This window comes from Hemibagrus wyckioides, linkage group LG15, assembly GCF_019097595.1.
Source record: "Hemibagrus wyckioides isolate EC202008001 linkage group LG15, SWU_Hwy_1.0, whole genome shotgun sequence".
In the NCBI taxonomy this organism is placed as follows: Eukaryota; Metazoa; Chordata; class Actinopteri; order Siluriformes; family Bagridae; genus Hemibagrus; species Hemibagrus wyckioides.
In genome coordinates, this window is record NC_080724.1 from 265,579 (window position 1) to 285,802 (window position 20,224).

General features: G+C 41.1%; 1 protein-coding gene across 10 annotated transcripts in view; it reads right to left on the reverse strand.

The window, feature by feature from the left end:
- The window catches only part of ubr4 (ubiquitin protein ligase E3 component n-recognin 4), a 50,928-nt gene that overhangs the window by 11,557 nt on the left and 19,147 nt on the right, over nucleotides 1-20,224 (reverse strand). For 3 of the 10 annotated variants that reach the window (XM_058409627.1, XM_058409622.1, XM_058409621.1), the window contains 48 exons: nucleotides 19,903-20,109; nucleotides 19,713-19,814; nucleotides 19,519-19,619; nucleotides 19,041-19,428; nucleotides 18,784-18,847; nucleotides 18,489-18,680; nucleotides 18,271-18,341; nucleotides 17,967-18,159; nucleotides 16,734-16,967; nucleotides 16,179-16,349; nucleotides 15,885-16,067; nucleotides 15,527-15,685; nucleotides 15,271-15,423; nucleotides 14,929-15,156; nucleotides 14,670-14,827; nucleotides 14,384-14,555; nucleotides 14,104-14,305; nucleotides 13,547-13,710; nucleotides 13,222-13,438; nucleotides 12,899-13,115; nucleotides 12,534-12,566; nucleotides 12,150-12,213; nucleotides 11,898-12,032; nucleotides 11,617-11,791; nucleotides 11,327-11,458; nucleotides 11,119-11,240; nucleotides 10,893-11,004; nucleotides 10,335-10,465; nucleotides 10,033-10,210; nucleotides 9,730-9,834; nucleotides 8,960-9,115; nucleotides 7,634-7,802; nucleotides 7,289-7,493; nucleotides 7,030-7,143; nucleotides 6,728-6,937; nucleotides 6,447-6,596; nucleotides 5,799-6,026; nucleotides 5,635-5,713; nucleotides 4,771-4,986; nucleotides 4,069-4,237; nucleotides 3,749-3,893; nucleotides 3,545-3,630; nucleotides 2,781-2,868; nucleotides 2,482-2,675; nucleotides 2,144-2,383; nucleotides 1,917-2,055; nucleotides 1,695-1,820; nucleotides 177-305 (listed from right to left, as the gene is read on the reverse strand). In XM_058409627.1, coding sequence (XP_058265610.1) covers nucleotides 177-305; nucleotides 1,695-1,820; nucleotides 1,917-2,055; nucleotides 2,144-2,383; nucleotides 2,482-2,675; nucleotides 2,781-2,868; nucleotides 3,545-3,630; nucleotides 3,749-3,893; nucleotides 4,069-4,237; nucleotides 4,771-4,986; nucleotides 5,635-5,713; nucleotides 5,799-6,026; nucleotides 6,447-6,596; nucleotides 6,728-6,937; nucleotides 7,030-7,143; nucleotides 7,289-7,493; nucleotides 7,634-7,802; nucleotides 8,960-9,115; nucleotides 9,730-9,834; nucleotides 10,033-10,210; nucleotides 10,335-10,465; nucleotides 10,893-11,004; nucleotides 11,119-11,240; nucleotides 11,327-11,458; nucleotides 11,617-11,791; nucleotides 11,898-12,032; nucleotides 12,150-12,213; nucleotides 12,534-12,566; nucleotides 12,899-13,115; nucleotides 13,222-13,438; nucleotides 13,547-13,710; nucleotides 14,104-14,305; nucleotides 14,384-14,555; nucleotides 14,670-14,827; nucleotides 14,929-15,156; nucleotides 15,271-15,423; nucleotides 15,527-15,685; nucleotides 15,885-16,067; nucleotides 16,179-16,349; nucleotides 16,734-16,967; nucleotides 17,967-18,159; nucleotides 18,271-18,341; nucleotides 18,489-18,680; nucleotides 18,784-18,847; nucleotides 19,041-19,428; nucleotides 19,519-19,619; nucleotides 19,713-19,814; nucleotides 19,903-20,109 — 7,606 coding nt within the window. The remainder of the gene's footprint in view (nucleotides 1-176; nucleotides 306-1,694; nucleotides 1,821-1,916; nucleotides 2,056-2,143; nucleotides 2,384-2,481; nucleotides 2,676-2,780; nucleotides 2,869-3,544; nucleotides 3,631-3,748; nucleotides 3,894-4,068; nucleotides 4,238-4,770; nucleotides 4,987-5,634; nucleotides 5,714-5,798; nucleotides 6,027-6,446; nucleotides 6,597-6,727; nucleotides 6,938-7,029; nucleotides 7,144-7,288; nucleotides 7,494-7,633; nucleotides 7,803-8,959; nucleotides 9,116-9,729; nucleotides 9,835-10,032; nucleotides 10,211-10,334; nucleotides 10,466-10,892; nucleotides 11,005-11,118; nucleotides 11,241-11,326; nucleotides 11,459-11,616; nucleotides 11,792-11,897; nucleotides 12,033-12,149; nucleotides 12,214-12,533; nucleotides 12,567-12,898; nucleotides 13,116-13,221; nucleotides 13,439-13,546; nucleotides 13,711-14,103; nucleotides 14,306-14,383; nucleotides 14,556-14,669; nucleotides 14,828-14,928; nucleotides 15,157-15,270; nucleotides 15,424-15,526; nucleotides 15,686-15,884; nucleotides 16,068-16,178; nucleotides 16,350-16,733; nucleotides 16,968-17,966; nucleotides 18,160-18,270; nucleotides 18,342-18,488; nucleotides 18,681-18,783; nucleotides 18,848-19,040; nucleotides 19,429-19,518; nucleotides 19,620-19,712; nucleotides 19,815-19,902; nucleotides 20,110-20,224) is intronic. The other 7 variants (XM_058409628.1, XM_058409623.1, XM_058409625.1 and 4 more) reach the window with 7 other exon arrangements.

Here is a 20,224-nt window from a genome sequence, read left to right on the forward strand (position 1 = left end):
TTTATTTTTTATTATTTACACTAATTTATACAGTAACCAGATATTTATTTTTAAACAGTCTACACTCAATTTAATCATATGCAATGACAAATCTAAAATAATAAAAATGACTAGCAAAAATAGAGGGGAAAAATTTTGTTAAGGGGCATGAATGGAATAATGCATTTTTCTCCTACCTGTATGATCTTGGAGAGCTCGTCAAATGAGGTTTTACAATCCCCACTGTATTCCTGAGCCAACTGCTGAATGTACCTGTTCACACTAGCTGTAGAACTTCCCAGGCCTGCTCCTGCACCTGTGTCGTCCTGATGAACAACCCATCATTACACCATAAGAATAATACCCATTATAATAATTATACTTATTATAATTATAATAAGTAGGGATGCCACAATACTCAATATAATATTGAAGCGTTCGGTACCATCTCCACGGTTCAGTATGCGTATGTGAACCGCAGTTTTTCCGGTTTTTCGTTTAAATAATAACCATGTGTTTATTACTCTCTGCACCGCCTGTGTGTGTTTGCCTGTACTGTATGTCTACGCGCTGAGACAGACACGCCTCCCCATGAGTAAACATCCAATCAGTGAGCGCTAAAGTTAGGGGCGGTAACCATGCTTGTGATGCTGGTGTCAGATTTCACTCTAACCCTGGAGAGAGGTGAAGTGAGACAGGAACATGAGGAAGCTCCGTCTCTCAGATCTGTGGTGTGGGAAGATTTCGGATTTGTTGTGGACTTTGATGGAGATGAAACAAAAACGCTAAACAAAAACATGTCTGTGTTTAAGCGCTGTTCCACACGAGTTACTGACATGGAAATACTTCAACATGACCACACATCTGCAGCTCCATCACCCAGAGATATCACTGTGTGGAAGCAGGAGGGCAGAGCAGGGAACACAGGAACCCAAAAAACCACAGTCCCCTATCTGATTCCTTCCAGCATTCAGACACAACTGGTTCATAGAGAAAGATTTGCAGCCGTTTTCTGTGATCGGTGATGTGGACTTTCGACACCTTATAAAAGTGCTCGACCCGGTACACACTGTCACGTCCTTTTTTTTTTTATTTTAGCACCGAGGTCATTCCTGATCTCTATGAAAAGTCATGCAACAACATTGAAAACGAATTAGCTAAAGCACAAGGCCTTGCTCTAACAACAGATAGCTGGACCTCGTGGGCAACAGCGTTATCTCACGGTGACTGTTCATTACATAGTGGACTGGGAAATAAAGAGCACTGTCCTCCAAAGCCATCTCCTGTAAGAAGTCATATACGAGTTGATAAATGCAGTGAATATTGTGCCTGTAGTTCATGAAGCTGATGTGCCGTGAGCAGCCAGTGTTCATTTTTTTTAATATATCTATTTTTTATCTCTCACATGTTCAGTACACTATGAATGTGTACAAGTTGATTTTTGCATTTAAGTAAAATAAAGAGAATTGCAACTAAAACCAGTTTTTTTTCCTTCTTAAACACCTTACTGTTCCTGTAACCTAAGCAAAGAATAATGAAGAAAAAAACAAAACACTTTAATTTGCCAAGCCATCAGAACCGAAATGAACCGGAAACCGTGATTAAACACCGGGGTATGTATTGAACCATGGGTTAACTGTATTGTTGCATCCCTACTAGAAAGGCAAACAAGTTCCTCTCTCTGAGCTGATGAACACTGGTGTTGACTGACTGACCTGTGGTTTCTCTGGAGCAGCCTCATTCACCTTTGACAGCAGACTCTCTAGCTGAGGCCGATGGCCCATGAGTTGGTGATACACGCGGTCAGCTTTGTCAAGCAGAGTGTTGATGTTGGTTACAGCCTGTACAGTACAAAACCAAAAAAGGCAACTTGATGATTAATATGTTCTTTCCCGTTTTAAAATACATAATATTTATACAAAAACAAAGTTTGTTGCCTTTTTCCTGTCTTCCTCGTTCTCAATGGGATCCACAGCACAGCAGGGCTTTGCATAGAGCATGAAATCAAAGCGAGCATATTTACAGAAGCCACAAGCATTGCACAAGAAGGGGTCCTTCTCATCATAGTTAATAGACCTAAACAAAAGAAAACAAATCCCTTATGTTAGATATACAACTTCTCAGTGATGTAAAAGGCTCCCTTATCTAGGATCTCTCTCTGTACCTGCACTTGTGACACTGGTAGACATTTTCTCCACAGTTGCCACACACTCCTGGGTTGGCAGGTACAGATGCGCTGCACCGTGGGCACTGCAGTGTCTCTGTAGACGCCTGGTAGTTCTCATAGAAGTCTGAGAACTCGATCATTAAATTAGAGGCCACAATGGGGAGAGGCAAGTCAATCTTCACCTCTGTCTGCCCAGGGGTCAACTGCACCCTCTTAGCCTTGTGCCAGCGGGCAGGCCTAGAGTGGAATTATAAATAACACTGTGTGAATTTACACCAACAAACAATATACGATTTGATTAAAGGAAAAAAACTTTTTTAATTAGCTGTGCATACTTATTCTTTAGCTCCACGATGGCCTGAACAGTCCGGTTGTTGTAATACAGATTAATTGTGCGCACCATTTTTGTTCTTTTGAGGTCACCAATTTTCACAGTTACTTTGCTGATAGTGTGGCTTCCGATCAGCTTCACCACTTGCTGTGTGGTTGTATACCGGGTGTCCACTTTGATGGAGGACAGTTTGATGTTCTGTCCAAGAAGAACAGCATAGTGAACGAGCAATATATATCATCAGATTTGATAGACTGTACTCTTAAAAAGTGCACTTAAGCTTAAATGCACAGTCTGACTTACAGAGAAGGGCACTTCAGGATTGTTGCATACTAAGCAGGGGTCACTTTCAAGGTAAAATCCATCAAATTCTACCAGGCCAGAAAGGGTGCTGAAAATAGTGGGAGAAAACAAAGGTTCCCAGCAATTTTAACAAACATAAAATACATTATATATACTCACTGTCTACTTATTAACACCTGTACACCTACACATTCACAAAATCAGCCAATCACATAGCAGAAGCAGAATAAAAAAATTTTTAATAAAAAAATCACACTGCTCAATATTTTCAGATAACGTTCATATCAAGCAGCAGAATGAAGAAAAGGTGTGATCTCCGTGACCATAGCATGGTTGTTTGTGCCAGATGGGCTAGTCTGAGTATTTCAGAAATCTCCGGGGATTTTACACACAATTTCCTTTTATTCTTGTATAAAAAAAAACAAAAACAAAAAACCCCACCCCGTGAGGCTCTGGACGCTAAAACACCTTGTTGATCAGTTTGTTAAAGTTGACAAGAAGTCTGCAGTAACTCAGACTCAACAAGCACTCTGTACAACCATGGAGAGCAGTTGTTGAGTATTTCTTATATTCAAACCAGACCATCTGGCACCAACAACCATACCACAGTTAATATCACAGATCAGAGTTTATGCACTGAGGACTGACTGATTATTAAGCGCACAAATGAGCCAGTGTACAGATGTTCCTATTAAACTGACTCATGGATGAATGGATGGATAGATAAACAGTACACAAATAAACAAAACTTCCTGACTACTTACTTGTAAATGTTTGAGTTTGGATGATTAGTAAGTATGTGGTTTTGTGCCCTCAAAATCTCAACAGCTTTTTGAGAATATTCCTTTAGCTATAAGGAAGAAAAAATGTTAAGAGAAATTTACTTAAGCAGCAAAAAAGGCAATAACCAAACTTATTTGGAGAATTGAATGAAGTCTGCTTGTATGGGAATTATTAATGAAACCCACCTTCTTTTCTGTTTGAGGGGTTTTGAGTGAGAAATAGCCCAGCAGGTCTACAAACTGAGCAGCTTTACGGCCATAGGCAGGGAGTTCAGGCCAGATAGCCCAAGTCAGGTCCAGCAGCAACTCCTGATGGGCTTTGGTAGAATTCCTATACAGACGAATTTTGCTGTGACTTAACAGACTATTAAATAATAAATGCAGCTACCGTTTAAAAAAAAGCTGTTATACTGCACTAATGAGAAATTAACAGATGAATCAAGAAACATAAAACTAATATAAACATGAAATACAACAGGAGTACTTATGTTACATATGCAGTGTACCTGTAGATGTGCAGAGCCAGGCAGTGGGCTTGCCAGCGCACAGAGGAAGAGTTCGACTCCAGCAAGAAGCAGCGCAGGAACTGAATCAAGGTTTCTTTGTCTGCAAATTTGTTCAGCTGACTGACCAGAGCACTGCACAGCTGATCCTCCTGACTGCCCACTCCCTCACCTGTACAGGGCAAAACAAGAGGCAGAGAAAAAAGAAGCTGAAGCAACACAACCAAGTAGTCACAAAGTAATGAACAAAAGTATTGAAAAACATGCTTTGTACATATAGAATTAGACTAAATTTGGCATTTTCTTGTTGCCACTCCAGGTGTCTGATATCTAAATGTATTCCACTTTGTCCTCTTTGAAAAACATGTATACCCACAGGACAAAAGCGACTTCATGTAAATAACAGTGTATACTTTAACTGAAAATGTATTTAGGCAAACTTTTAAATCTCTTGCAACATTAACAGGAATAGGAGGCCACTGGAACAGGAACCCCAAATGTGGTACAAATGAATAGTAAAGTAAAGGAAGAAATGCATGCTGTTTCTCATTTGTAATGTGACAACAAGTGCGTTCATATCTGCAAACTCCAGCAAACTTTACCACGCCACTGCACAACAATAACTGGAGGTCAACATCTTCCTAGAGCAGTATTACCCAAAACACATCAAAGTTAAAGTCTGTTTTGGGGAGATTTAGTGATCACCTTCTTTGTCCTTCTCTTTGTCCTCCTTTTTGCTCTTCTTGCTAGAGGACTTGCTCTGGGAGGATTGTGAGGCTCCAGCCCCTGAAGAAGAGCCTCCAGATGAGGAAGCAGCCAGGACTTTACTACCACACAGTGCACAGGACAGCAGCTGAAGCAGCACTGGTGAGACACCCTCATCCACCAGGAAACTCACTTGCAGTAGGAAGTACAGCACAGCTGAAAAGACAGACAAAGACAGCATCGCTTTAACATCACAAAGAACCAGAGGCTGTGCATAAAACAAGGACACAGTTTAAATGAACATCTTAACTATTTTATGAAAAAAAAAAATTAAATGAAGGGGCACAATTTATTTAATATAATATAAAAAAAAATAGAAATGGGTAATTGGAAATATGGAGGTTTTGTGAGGAGACATTTATCTAGCGTCTAGTCTCCAGTGTCTCCAACGTTTGTGATGAAAGAAAGTCTTCAGGACCGAGGGCTTTGAGGTTTCTGGGTAACATTAGCTCAGTTTTGTCTTATTAACTTCAAGACAGAAGAAAGAGAGGATGGTGAGATAGAGATTTCTTTATTATTCTTCTTCTTCTTTATTTATTATTGTTTATAGCTTCTATAATGTAAACAGGAATGAATTGGTTTGTGGACATTTCACAACATTATACATGACTATAATATTATATGACTATAAACAGATAAAAGAAAATGTTTGATGAAAGTGTCACACCATGCCATCATTAATAATTCTTATACAGGATCTTTTTTCTTAACCCTGTCATGTTGTAGTCCTTACACACATCTAACCCATAAGTCTTTCGTTACTCTACTTTTAATTTATGGGGAAAAAAAACCCCTAATACTTACAATCATCCTTGATACAGAACTTCTGCCAATTGACTGTTCTCTGGGTTGCTATTTCAGCACAAGCTTTCAGGTGTTCCATCTAAAACAGACAGACCGACCCTTAAATTGAAAACTCCAAAAAAAGAAATCGGTCCCAACCATACACAACGTTCCCACTAACTCACCAGACTGATGAGTGTGTCATACTGTAGCGCAGAGCCAGAGGTGGCTGTGACAATGCCTCCTCTGAGGAAGATGCCCTGCTCTTCCAGAAGCTTTTTGATGCTGCGAACGTGGGAGTCTAACGTATGGAGATCTCGCAACTGCCGATACTTCTCTTTTGAGCCACAGATAAAGAGCAGCAACTTCCTCACCTGCCTCCTCACAAATGGAGTCTGTTGGATCATCAGGTACTGCAGAAAGGCAGGACAGAGGAGTTCAAATGGGTCACCATTAAATCTAAGCACATAATAGCTTAACAATGCATGCCAATATTACACACTATATGGGCATCTGATCATCAAACCCATATGTTAGGTCAGGTCATTGTGTGATCGCTGGTAAGGAAGAACTCTAAATAGGCCTCACTTTCTGCACAGGGGGACTGTCATCATGAAAAATAGTTTGTGGCTTAGATCCAGTAAACTGAAACCTCAACCAAACAGAATGCAAAGATATTCTTGACAATTGTGTGCTTTTAACATTGGGGCAACTGACTGGAAGGGGGGTGGGGGGTGTTGGGTGAATGGAGCCCACATATGGGTTTGATGACCAGGTGTCCACATACTTTTGGCCATGTAGGGTTTAAGCCTAGGAGGATTTGACTGAATTACCTCAGACAGGAAGTAAAACCAGCAGTGATCAAAAATAGGGGGTGGAATGCGGGGGTTTATGTCGGCGATCTTCTTGATCTGGTAGGGCAGCCTTAACACCATTTCAGTGAGCAGCTGGGAGTAAGCTTCAAAAACATCAGCAGCATGACCCTGAGGAAGCAGCACAACAGGCTGGTTTGTTTCAGCACAAACCTCACTTTTCAACCTCACCAACACTTAAATAATCTGATAACTGCTGAAATCAGACAATCACTGGATTATTAGAAGATAATGTGTATTACCTTGACATACTGCCTCAGGAAGAATGGGCTCATGTCAGGTGGAGAAGAGGAGGTGTGGGGTTTGAGGAGCTGACTGGCAGCCGCCGGTTCCTCCTCCCCTTGCTGGGTTTTCCAAAACTCCAGTAAAGACTTAAGCACATGCAGACAATAGTCTATCGCTCCCAGACTCAACAGAGCAGTAGCCGTTGCATTAGAAATGAGTGAGGAAGACTGCATGACAATTTAAAACATTACATTTTGTTATTAATGTAATTAGAAAAATGCACTAACGTGATATGAAACAAATCCTTGAGCTACTATACCTCAGACGAAGGCTTGGAGCCAGACTTTGTACGTGACATGAAGACACTGAGGAGCCTCATGATGACCAGATGCACTTCATTAATAGGACTGCGCTCATTCTTCTTTGAGACATCCTGAATGGAAATGGAAAAGTTAATACATTTAAAACCTGGTAAAGTTTGTGAGTATTTCAGCATTCACTATGGGGAGGAAGACAAAGAGAAATCAAGAAAGAAAAAAAACAAAAAACAAAAAAAACAACAACCAGCTTCTACTGACCTTCTTGTGCATCCCAAGTTCTCCAATGAGCTGAGCCAGTAGATTATCTAGTGCTCCTTTGTCCTTCTCATCTTCTCCATCCAGGTCAGCGGTCAGCATGAGAATCACCTGCATATAAGGAATGGCACGCACTCCACCCACACTGTGCAGCTGAGGAAGGTGCTGCAGAAGCCGCTCTAATAGCATTAACCGTACCATGTGCAGCCTAAACAATGAGGTACATAAAGAATTTCCAGTACAGATTAACTACTGAGACAGTAAAATAAATGTATACAAGTGTAAAATATACAGCCACATGCCTTATATATTAAACATGTTTATTGTATTTTTATTGTGCAGCGCTACCTATTGCTAGTGTGAAGATCACCCTCATTTTCTCCTTCTCCTTCTGAGCCATCTCCCTCCTGCTGGGCTGTGGTGGTGCTAATGGCTCCAGTGCTGGAGCTCACACTGCCTGGCCCTGCATGATGACCCTCGACTGTGGTGTCCCCATAAGCGCTGCTGCGTCCAGAGACTAATGAAAAAATAAATACATTTTTCAGCCTTGGGTTCAAACAGCACATTCATGGAAATCTAGTCATAATATAATCCTAATCAGAACCCACATTAGGCCACAACAACTGAAGACCAAACAGGTCAGATATTTCTATTCATAAGCCAGATTTCAAGCGCAGTAGGTTTGGTGTTTCAATGAGGGGAAATTATTTTTCCATTTCATTGCAAATGGCTAACCAGGTAATGTTTTTGTTGTATGGAGTATGGTGACTGTAAAAACAATGCAACAACAGAAACAAATATGGATCCCTAAAATGTAAGTTTTTCATGCAGAACTCTCTCTATAACTCAACACTAACTGCTTAAAACTCATGATTGACTTAGAAATCTTTTTCCACTCTGATGTATTTTCTTTAGCTGCCATACCCAAGCTGCTGTAAGAATGCAAATTCCCCTGTTGTGGAAGGAATAAAGGATTATCTTAATGAGACTGCAGCCAGCAAGACTGTAATAGCCAGCCAAGTGTACAATGTGTATGTATATATATATATATATATATACACACACACAGCTTTGGGAAAAAAAAATAAGAGCCCACTGCAAAATAATCAGTTTTTTCTGTTTTTTGATGGAGTTTTGTTTCATTTTTTGTGAACTGCTGACAATATTTCTCCTAAATTCAAAATATAACTATTGTTATTTAGAGTGTATATTTAAAGGAAATGACATCACATCAAAATAACCCAAGATCCTGCAGTATTTGCAGAGCTTTAATAATTCAAATAAAACAAAATGCTAATAATATCTAAACCAATTGTGTTAATGCTTTGTCTAAATAACATTAAGAAATCAGTATTTGGTGGAATAACCCCGATCTGCATGGGTTTTGGCTCCATGATCTCCACCAGTTTTTTTACATTGCTGTTGGGGAACTTTATATCATATCTTTTTGCAAAAAAGCAAACAGCTCAGCTTTACTTTATGGTTTGTGACCATCCATCTTCCTCTTGATGACATTCCAGAGGTTTTCAATAGGGTTCACATCTGGAAATTGGGCAGTGGTCTCTTATTTTGTGTGTGATATATATATATATATATACATACATATACACACACACACACACACACACATATATATACACAGAGTCAACAGATTGATCCTTCACACTCCCTCACCATTATGTTCTCCAGCTACTGAATCAATGGCGCTGCCTCCACTCTCAGAGCCCACACTGCCCCCGTGCTCGGCAGGAGAGGTGCGCAGCGTGGAGCCGTCTGTGGCCGCTGTGCTCCCCTCATCATCCGAGGCTGGGGCTGAAAGTATAACCAGAGCTGTTACAGGAAAAAAACAGCAGGCTTTGCAAGGGGGTTTTCTAATGATTTCATCAAAGATAAAAAGCAAATAGTCATTATAACAATTACAATGATGTATATGCCCAGTTAATTTATTATTCATAATTACCCAGGATCAGCACTTACTGCAAATTTTCATCAAGTACATATAATATGCTTGCCTTTTGTATACAGTATATAGCTACTGACTATATTACACACTTGCCAGCCCATCATATGAAAGAGACCATATTCCCACCTACATGGAAAGTTTTTTAATATATTGGTCAATTCATGTAGCTAAGAAATAAGCGACTGAATGTTTGAATGTTCTAACCAATTGCTAATAATAATCCTGGTTCTGGAGTATCTGCTGCTCTGCACATTTTGCTGTTTTACCATCAATAACTCTAGTTCAGCTAAATCTAGTCCAGCTAAGTTACTGAGCTGCATCAAAGTGAGAGGCAAAACGTGCAGTTCAGGAATACTCCAAAACTTTGATAACACATTTTTTTGAGAATCCCAAGAGATATTCTTAATATAAAACAAAGGATGGACTTTACTATGAGTGTACCCAAAATAAGCACTGATAAGGGAAATGTAGGTGCAGTTACCTGATGCAGTTGTGTCTGATAAGGTGCCTGCATCCAGCGAGGAAGAGCTTGGAGCTTGGCCAGAAAGGCCCAGACTCTGTAGTCCAAGAGCACTGCTGCTGCTACCTGTAACAGTACCACATGCACACACACCAAACTGAGATACAGCACCAATTTGTCTACAGGTCATTAAACATAGGAGTTAATCCAGACCAATGTCAGTAAAACACAGAAATACAATCTACCATCTATTAGATATTCGAATTATATAATTAGAATTACTAAGGCTGTTTGCTTGAACAATCATCAGTTTCAGATTTTAACCTTGCTGATCCTGTTGAAGACTGAGAGCTATGGCTAGCTCAACCATGGTCTCATCATCAGCATCAGGAGGGATGTCCAGCATTGGAGGGAAGCCCTCGGCACCAGCCAGCAAAGCCTCTAGAGGAGATGGATTTCCATTGTTCACATTCTCTGCGGTGTCCAGAACCATAGACTCAGACTGCATGGCAAAGATAGACAAGAGACAAAAAAAAGTAGAGAATTACATAATAACTGCCTATTACATAATGATATTAATGACTTTATTAAGAACTCATGAGGGATAATATTTGAGCAAAACTCACCACCATCTCAAAATCTCCATGATCCACCTCATTTTGTTCTTGGCTCTCCTGCCTGCCACCGTCTCCTCCAGACATACCAGCTGGCTGCATTTTGTCATCAGCATCGTCATCGTCTTCATCATCTTTATCACCTGAGAGATTAGAAGGTCATTACCCATGATAAATGTTGTTGAACTAAGAAGGTACCAGTGTAAGCACAAAGAATACAAGCATTCATTCATGTTCCTGTTTTGTGCCTAGATGCATTATTAGCATATTTGACACATGGTCATTACATTAAAAACAAGAACTTGTATGCCAAAAGCATAGATGGAAGTGCATCTACTGTCAACAAATCAAGTTGTTGCAAGTCTAGTTACTAATATGTATGCCTTACTATGGTTGCCTGAAAGTATACCTCAAAAAAAAAAAGAAGAAGAAAGAAGCTACTGCTGATAATGATCTTTAACATCTGACCCTGTTTGGTGACAATAGTAGCATGTTTCCAGCCTATTACATTCCAGTTAACAGCTAATACCTCTTTGTAAATTCAAGCTTTATGCAATTTTTTGCACTTACCCATGGGGGTGTTGGAACGTGGGGGTGAGGGCAAGGTCACATGTCTACGTTTATTTCTGGGTCTCAGTACTCTTATCAGGGCCTGCTTGCAGGCGAAGCTCACAGAGGTGTCCTGAAATTATTGTAAATATAACCAATAACTTCACTGTACTCGGATTAGAGAGTTATTTATTATTATGTTTCAGGTAAAGTTGTAACTCGTCATCAAATAAAGTCCAGAACTTACAGGGCAGAGCAGCATCTGCATGTAGATTTTAGACGCCACATTAATGTAGTCCAGCTCACAAGTGCAATAGCCATGAATGATGTCCACCAGTGCATTTACTGTAGCTTCAATATGGGTTAGTCCTTAAAAAGGCCAAGATGGAAAAAAAAAAAGTTACAGTGAGCTGTTTGTAAATAGAAATGAAATACACTAAGACGCATCGATTTACCAGGTAAACAGGCTGGAGCCAGGAATGCATTCTTGGGTTTGAGAGCATGGAGCTTCCAGAAGTTATTGACAAGCTGCATAACAAAACTGCAGCATTCAGTATCTGCTTGTTTCAGCCCATCCTCACTGAGATCTGAGAAAAGAGTGTCAAGGTAGCACAAAGGACAGGATAAATAACAGGGTATGTGCAGGAGCAATATTAAGAAGTAGATAAAGTTCAAACTTCTCTACTACTACTATTATTATTACTACGATCGTAAAACAGTTTTAAAAGCGTTCACTGCTGTGTACCAGTTTCTGGATGAGGCATTTTGGACTCTGTGAAATGCACCAGGTTGCTGGGCCTCATAATGGCGATGGAGCGGGCGGTTATCACAATCCGCTGGAAAACTTCAGGGTCCAAATCCTTGCCTTCTTTACTGCAGCTATTTAGGCACTGCACGGCATTACTCAGCAGAGACTGATCCTGCAAACGCAAGACTCCACAGTTAAAACAGGAACCTACACTATTATACTGATATAGAAAAACAAGCTCCCTTGATTATCTAGAGGTGGATAACTTGGGTCAGTACCTTGTGGTTATGGTAAGCTGTGCGGCTAGTGTGCAGACTGGCCAGAAGGCCTTTGGTCTGCTGCTGGACTCCAGGAGGAGTTGGCATGGACAGCAGAAGAGTGGCTAACTCCAAAGCTGGAGCTTTGCTTTTCTCCTAAACAAGTGAACAAGTCATCCACAAAAACTTGAAAACGCTCATTTTAACCAGAACCTCTTAATTATTTTTGCAGTATTGCAACCAACATGTGAACAGAGGCACCATGTTTCTCACCTTCTCACTGGCTGAACCAATTGCATAGCAGCTCTCTAAAGCTTCAAGAGAGCTCACCACCAACCTAAAAGAAAACAGGGGGCAAGAGTATATTAGACCATGTTTATGTAAAAGTGAAGAAAAACCATAACCTTTAAAACCACACAATTCAGTGCAATGCAAAAAACTAACTATTAAATATTTCTAGCACATCACTGCACCAAAAATACACCCAGTTAAAAGCACATAAGTTAAGCAATATTATGAGATGTCATGAAAGTGAAAATTGCTTGCAGTTCTTTCTAAGCCATAGCAAGTTTAGTACAACTGCTTTGTTTTTGCCTTGTACGTGCCGACACACTCAAACACACCATGCAAACAAGCAGAAAAAGGGCGGTTACTAACCGGTCCAATGTTGATAAGGACTCAGTTTCACAACTTTATTTTATTGTTTTTGGGAGCAAAGAAAAAGAAATATGTGTGAGGATCACAGAAAGAAACAAGTAAAAAAATGATCTGTATGTAACAGAAGACATGTAAGCATGCAAGCACAAGTCATTATGAAGGTAGCCATGCACTGGACACAACACACACTCCTCCACTCCAAACCTCCCTTCTCTCCTTCTTGCATTGTTAAAGCAAATATAGGCAAAATATACTAATAACATGAAGACGAAACAATTCACACATAAAGAAATTAAAGATGCGTGGTCTGTACTGTAGTACTGATTAAAGGTAAGTAGCAGAGACCACAAGCAAGCTAGGCTCACCTTTCTAGTACTGTGCCGCTGGTGGAAGTGGGTGTGGTTATGTCACTCTCTCCAGTGCCATTGCCCTGGTTCAAGTTGGGGCTGCACACATTGTTGACCGAGGCAGAAGGGAAGTCCTCAGGGGGTTCATCAGGCCACCCAAACTGCTCTTTGGTTTTGCCATAGATCTTAATGGAGTCTAGCATTGTTACTCCTGTAGGGTCTACAGATGCTCCGACTGTGAATGTCAGACACAAACAGAGTGTGGAAAAAAAACATCAAATAATGCATGTTGACATCACAGACCTCAGGGAGAACAGAATACAGTCCAGAAAAGTCTTTACTGAAAATGGAGAGCTTCTTGTCAGCCTGCAGGGCCTCTTCTCGTGTGAAGGGCAAATCAAACCAACGGGAGCGCGTCAAGTTCATCTGCATCGTTCGTCCGAAGATCTCAATGTATGACGGAGCTCTTTCTATGGCCTGAGTACCAACTTGCACCCTCATTCCCGTCATCACCATAGAGCTGTTGTTGTTGACCACCTCAACTGTAAATCCACCAGGCTGAGAAAAACACCACAGTTGCTGCTTTTACTCTGAAACACACTGCTTTGTGAACATAGCCTAAGAAAATATTAATTATGAATTAGTGTCGTATTCTTCTATTTTTACCTTAGTGTTGGCCACATACATCCCAGAGGAGTTGAGGCGGTGTTTGATCTGCTGACCATTATAGACCTGTAGCAAGTCATTGCCTCCAAACTCCACTTCTGTGAGCTGCTGATTGTGTTCAAAGAAATCCACAGGGAAGGTCACCTGGCTGGATGTGCGTGTAGCTGCAGGAGTGATAAGGTCCAAGATTGAACATAGTGGGGAATAGGTTTAGCATTGAAGGTTAAAGTCTTCCCCAGTTAAAAATCAGCTACTGTACTTGAACTTGATTTATTGGGTGCATTAAATCTAAAGCTCACTAGTAATCGAACTGTTTGCTTGTGGACTTGTCTAATTGTGCATACATTTAACATTTACTGTACAGTAGGTATGTACAGTTACTACATTACAGTCATTTAATGTGACTAAAGTGCAGTCTTACACTGTTAAGGAATACACATAATACAAACTGCTTAAATAAAGGTTTCAATAATTATCATTTTAGATATTACTATGCTTAAAACTCAGGGGAAACTCAAACTCAAAACTATTTCAAGGTGTAATAGGGTGCGACTCACTAGCTGCAGCAGCTTTGCGTTTCCGGACAGGCTTCATGATACTGATGACACCACTGGGCTGTAGAGAGGGCTGGAGCCAGTAAGATGTGTTCTCCACATTGGCCATGTAGATGCGGAGGCTGCCGTCCTCACACAGCAGGATCATAGTTGTGCGCTGTTGCTCATTACTGGCTGTGTGACGAATGGCAACCATGTCCTGTATCTGTGCAGCACAGAATCATTTTTAGAATCATCACCACACACACACAAATTTACTGCTATGGTCTGACTAAAGACAAACCTTGGCTTTGGCAGGTAAAGTTTTGATCTCCTGGATAAGGAAGGTATCAGGCTTCACCATGATGACCAGAGGGATCCCGGTGGTCTGCTGCACACAACACACTAGCCCTGGGTGGTTCATTACTTCAGACCACTGGCACAGAGCTGGAGAGGTTTTACTGCCTCCATTTGACCTAAAAAGATCATCTCTCACATTAATACGAATGCTAGGTGGCTTTGAGGTGAATCTCTTTATAATTAAAAGATCACATCCAGAAAGAGGTCATTAAGTTTAAAAACAGACATACCCTTTAACATTTATGGTGAATAGTCTTTGTGTGTCCATGCTGCTGCGGTTGACCGTGGCAGCAAAGGACTTGCCCTGACTATAACTGAAGAAGAGCATCTGCAGCACGTGGGAGTAGTACACAGACACTCCTCCTCCTGCCACTTGGCCATTGCTGTCCTGTGAGTCATAGCAACCTGGTAAGTTTTCCTCTAATGACGACTATACAATTATGATTAAGCAGCTAAATATCTTCATATACAAAGTAAGGGCTGAATCACCTTTAAGTCTTCATGGCTGATCTCCAACACGTTGGTAACGTAGAAAGGGCCATGCTGAGCACTGCTGGTTTCATCCATCACCTGAGTATACATGTAACCAGCTGAAGACATAATGACGATGATGTTTTTACCCTCTTCACTGAATAGGAACGTGGCATCTCTGATCTTAGAGCTTGGAAGTAAGAAGTAATACATGGGGCTCAGAGCATCCACAGACAAATCATAGATCTAGGGAGAAATGCACAACTATAGTTATTAAACGAGTAAAAGCATTTAGTGTTACTTTAGTAACACCATTTTCAAATTTACAACTGAAGTATTAATATCAGGAGAACAGTTTACCTTAACAAAGTCTGCTGTAATAATAGCTAGTTCGGTCTGAGATCCAGGCAGCCAGATGGCCTTGATTATAAAGTTTCCAGTTGCCAGCTGAGGGTGCAGTACCAGATGATCGGACACAGACCCCGTACTACTGAACGTCAGCACATGACAGTCCTGCAGATTGGTGACGCATAAAAATGGGCACACATGTAGATCAGCCATTTCTCTTCCATTTAAAGTGTTCCTACTGAAATATATATTCGCAGACTTTCATTACCTTGAGGCCACACACAGCCAGGTAGTCTTCATTACAAGGGTTTCCAGTCAGGCTGAGGACAGTGAAGGGCACAGGTGCCGAGGCCAGTCGTGTCAGAGTCAGTTTCCTCTTACTGGAGTCAGCCTGTTTCAGGAGGGCCGAGAGCTGCAAGACTGTAATCTGTGTGGAGGAAAAAAAAACAAACAAACATTATACTTACAGCTTGATGAAAAACTTTTAACAGGCATAAACAAGGATTCAGGAAATACGACAAACGTGTAAAATATATTTATGCCCATCAAGTAATTTTTCACATTACCAAAAAAATGCATCATGCATCAACTACAACTAACCCCCCTCCCCTCCCCCATCAGCTTACCTTGCCCTTCTCATGGCTGACAGCAAGGTGTTGTCTGCGTCCATGGGGAGAAGACAGCACACACATGGCCACACGACGCAGAACGTGAGCACTGATGAGCTGCCTGATGGTCTGGCCCTGATCACCACTATAGTTCATCCTTACATTCTCAAATGCACCCTCCTGAGAGCCCAGAGTGGGAACCTGGACAAATCCAAGACACAAATAACAACTCTTAAAGGTTGTGTTTGTACCAAGATACAACTCGGTCAACAAATTAAAATCTGTAACACTCAGACTTGCTTAACACTATACCATGAGCTGGTCAGTCATCTCTACAGTCTTATCCTGGGTGTGCAGTTCATTGAGAGCATGCTGAGCACGGCTGCTGCTGCCCAGAGCCGAGTCTTGCTGGAAATTGGTCTGGATGGCATCCATTAGGAAGTTCAGCAGGTCCAGCACTAGGGTTGCTGTAGATGAACTCGCCTAAGAGACACAGACAAATACTAGATGAAAAGAGCAAAAGGTACCAAATTTATATTTACAAACAAAAAAAAATATAAAAAACATCACTTCATCATCTCATTATTCCAGTGATGTAGTCTTTCAAAAAAAGAAAAAAACAGAAGAGCAGCCATAGTCACACACACACCGAATGTGAACTGAAATCAGCCTTACATTTGCATCAGGTGAATCTTTCTGTAAGCATGATATCTAGCTAACCAGATAGAATGTTCAATTACCTAACAAACAATCAAGTGGTCTGTTATTATGGTTACATAACTCTAACAGTCTTCGCAATATCCACTTTACAGAATCTTTAATTTTTCCCTTTTTCATGAATTAATCCCCTGTAGCAGTCAATCTTACCACTTGAGCTAGAAGGTCCTCTCTGCAGCCCTCAATGTTTTTGCACACACTGCTTTTCTTGGGCTTCTCTTCGTCGCTGCTCCTGCCATCACAGATGGTGACTTTGCCCTTGTCAGCAGGCGAGGTACTCTGATGCCGAATGGCACTTTCGGGCATGCGTAGCTCGCTCTGGAAAGCCGAGGATTCCTTCATAGTGGAGCTCATTCCACTGCTGGGACTTCTCTTCACCAGCGCCTGGGCAACACACACACACACACAGAGAACACTGTTCAAACACATGAACAAAACTTGCATTTAAAAACACTTAAAATAGTTATTTCTAAATGTTAAATGGAAGTACCATGGAGTATAAGAGGAGTTAACAAACCAAACTTGATTTTAAAACTTAACTGAATTAGTTAACTGAAAATACGGATTAGTTTTACATGCTTGGGGATTCCATTAAAGCCTGGATTACGATTGACCTGTGACTTTTTGTGTGTGCAGAAGCAGCAGGAGTGTGAACAGTATTACATACTGATCTGCAGCAAAACATCCTGTTTGTCAGGTTTTAAAGTCAAGCTGTAAACTGTTTAGTGTCTTCATGCACAGCTATGTTAAACACACAAGACAAAATTCTCGGATATCATGACGGCTTAACTCGAAAATTATGACCTTATATTCAAAAATATTTACAATCTAGAAGATCCAGAAAATTGGTGTGCTAGATGAGAGGTTTCACAAAATTAAGCACTAACCGTAATAGTTAACACGGTGTGTGTTAGTATTCACTACATGGAAAATCATACACAAGAATGTGATTGAAGACAACACTAGTTTAATCAGCTGTGGGCACAGTGACACATTACGCCACTGTACCTGTTGGTATTGCAGCGCATGAACATAACGTTTTGTTAACTGTAAACAAGCGATACACCAAGCATTACTTACATGCCAGTCAAATGTGTATGCACATTTAAAAACAGGTATAATCCAGGCTTAAAGGGGCATGCATGAGATGTAATGGTTTAATGTTTAAATATTTTAACACCTAAGAGGAATTTATCAAACTGCTAATACGATAAATAAATGGACTCTAATATTTAATTAAATGAGCAGTTAAATCTATCACTAAGTTAATATAAAAAGAAATATGATGATTCATGAAATATATTGAAAATCCGGATGGAACTGAAGGAAAAATGAAATGAGCTCATGACTTTCAATGATAACTGATTTGCAAGCCAAAGTTACCGCTGTTGTTCTTTTCCCATGATGACTTGAAGTATTCGGTCTCACCTGGCAGCTGCCATCCTCCTTGGCCCCGCAGTCACAGAAGAAAGAGCCGTATTTGGCATAGGAGATCTCATGGTCTTTGTGACAGACCTTGGCACACACTGTACACACACCTACCCCATCCACCATCTTACAGGTGTGACAATGATACCTGTACAAGGAAAGGAGAGCAGTGAGGGCAGGGGTGTAGTTTTAAATCAGTATAGTGTGTCACTGGAGGGGGAAATGGGTAAATATAGTAGATGGATAGTTCTTCCATTACCAGTGCTGGTTCATGAACTCCTTCTGTGTAATGGTAAAGGTACAAAGCTTATTGCAAAGAGAATCCTCATCCTAGAAAAAAACAAACAAAAGCAAGAATTAGGCTTCGAGGAGCATGAAGACCTGAAAGGCAGCCTTACTTTAGGGTTTTTAACTGTCCTGAAAGCAGAAAACTATATTGCATTATTCATAGACCCAGACAGCAGGCGAGTGTCTGACCGAGTCCTCAGCCTGTGAATCTTCCTCCTCCACAGCTAGTTCCTCCACCCAGTCTGAATCCACCTCAATGGCCTTCTCTTCTCCCTCCATCAATAGCTGAGATGAGCCCTGGCCACTGCTCTGCCTAAGTGCATTCATCACATCCGCCAGATATGAGATGATGTGGCATGCACACTCCAACATGCTGGTGTGCTATTAAAAAGAAAGAAGCAAAGTTTTAAAAAAAAATCCTTACAAGAATTCTTTAAAATATTATACAAAACTATTATTAATTATTACGATCCTTTATTCTTACTTTTCCCTGTGAAACATTGGCAGTCACTTTCTCCACAACGTTCTTCTGGAATAAATATTTTTTACTGAAAGAAATAAAAACAATTATATGGAGAATACAGAGAAATCAAGGTATTTTGAGAACTTGAGAAAAAATATTTTGTGAAGTTATGCAAGCCTTAAAAATAAAATAAAAGCAACAAAAAAATGTACAATTGTACAGAAATTCTTTGCAGAGAAGAGAGAGAGAGATGTCATCCCTTCCTTTTTAGGACTCACCATCTACTGAGCCAGTCAATAGCAGCCCTGTGTAACTGTAAATGTCCTGCCCCTTGGCCAGCACTGGCCAATGTGGCCATGATGACCATGAGCTCGGGAAACCCAGCTCCATCTCCGCTTGCCAGCATCTCCGTGGCCATGGGGATGAGGGTACTGAGCAGCACGGTGCACACGCCCTCACCCACCTGGCTGTTGTCTCGTACAATGTAAGAAGTAAGGAGCTGCAGCAGCTGCCGGTTCTCTTGCACCGTGTCCAGCTGGTCCGAGTCTTTGGGTGGTGAGGCGGTCATGCGCGTGAGCCAGGCCTGAAGCCTCACTGGCTCCACACAGGCCAGCTGTGCCAGAGAACCACAAAGACTCAACAAGCTAGGGTTGGGGCACTTCTCCGCTACACACACAAAAAAGGAATGGAATACATCAGATGTAATGGGCAGTATGTGGCCTAGAGATCAGTCTTCTAGAGTTTTGGATGACTTACTGAGCTGAAAAAGCTTGGTGAAGAACTTCAGAACCCGGTTGCAAAATTTGGCAGATAAATTTTCATTTGCCGTAGCCATCATGATTTGTACCAGTTCACCACTGCAAAAAGAAACAAGAAGGTGAGGCTCAGTTTAAACTTGGCAAGTTTAATAAGAAAAAGGGGATAAGAAAAAGGATTATGTTGGGCAGTACCTGAAGGAAAAGAATTCTTCCATGGCTTTGCGGACCTGGCTGTTCTCCAGCTGCTTCTCCAGATACTGCAGGCATTCCTCCAACACAGACTCATCTAGACCACTGAGAGACAACCAGGGAAAATGATCACGATGGCATTCACAGTGTACGTTAATCTTTAGATCTCAGTGTTAAACATTTCCTGTCTCACCTGCTGGGGTCAGAGTGGTTGGCAATGATGTTGTAGCAGCCTGTGATTAGACGCTCATATACACGAGCCAGAAAAGCATCCGACTCCGCAGGGCCCAGGATCCTCTCTAAAGAGGTACTGCAGATCTCTGCAACACTCTCTGTGCTGCTTTCCAACAACAATGGCAGCAGAGTCCGGATCACCTGGGGAGGGTTCAGTTCCTCTGTCCTATAGGAAATCACATTTATGGGCCAGTGGGCTCAAGCAACATGTAGTATTTACTTTACACAAAGCATTTCAAATTCTCAGATATTTTAAAAAGGGGAGTAAAAATGCTGCCATA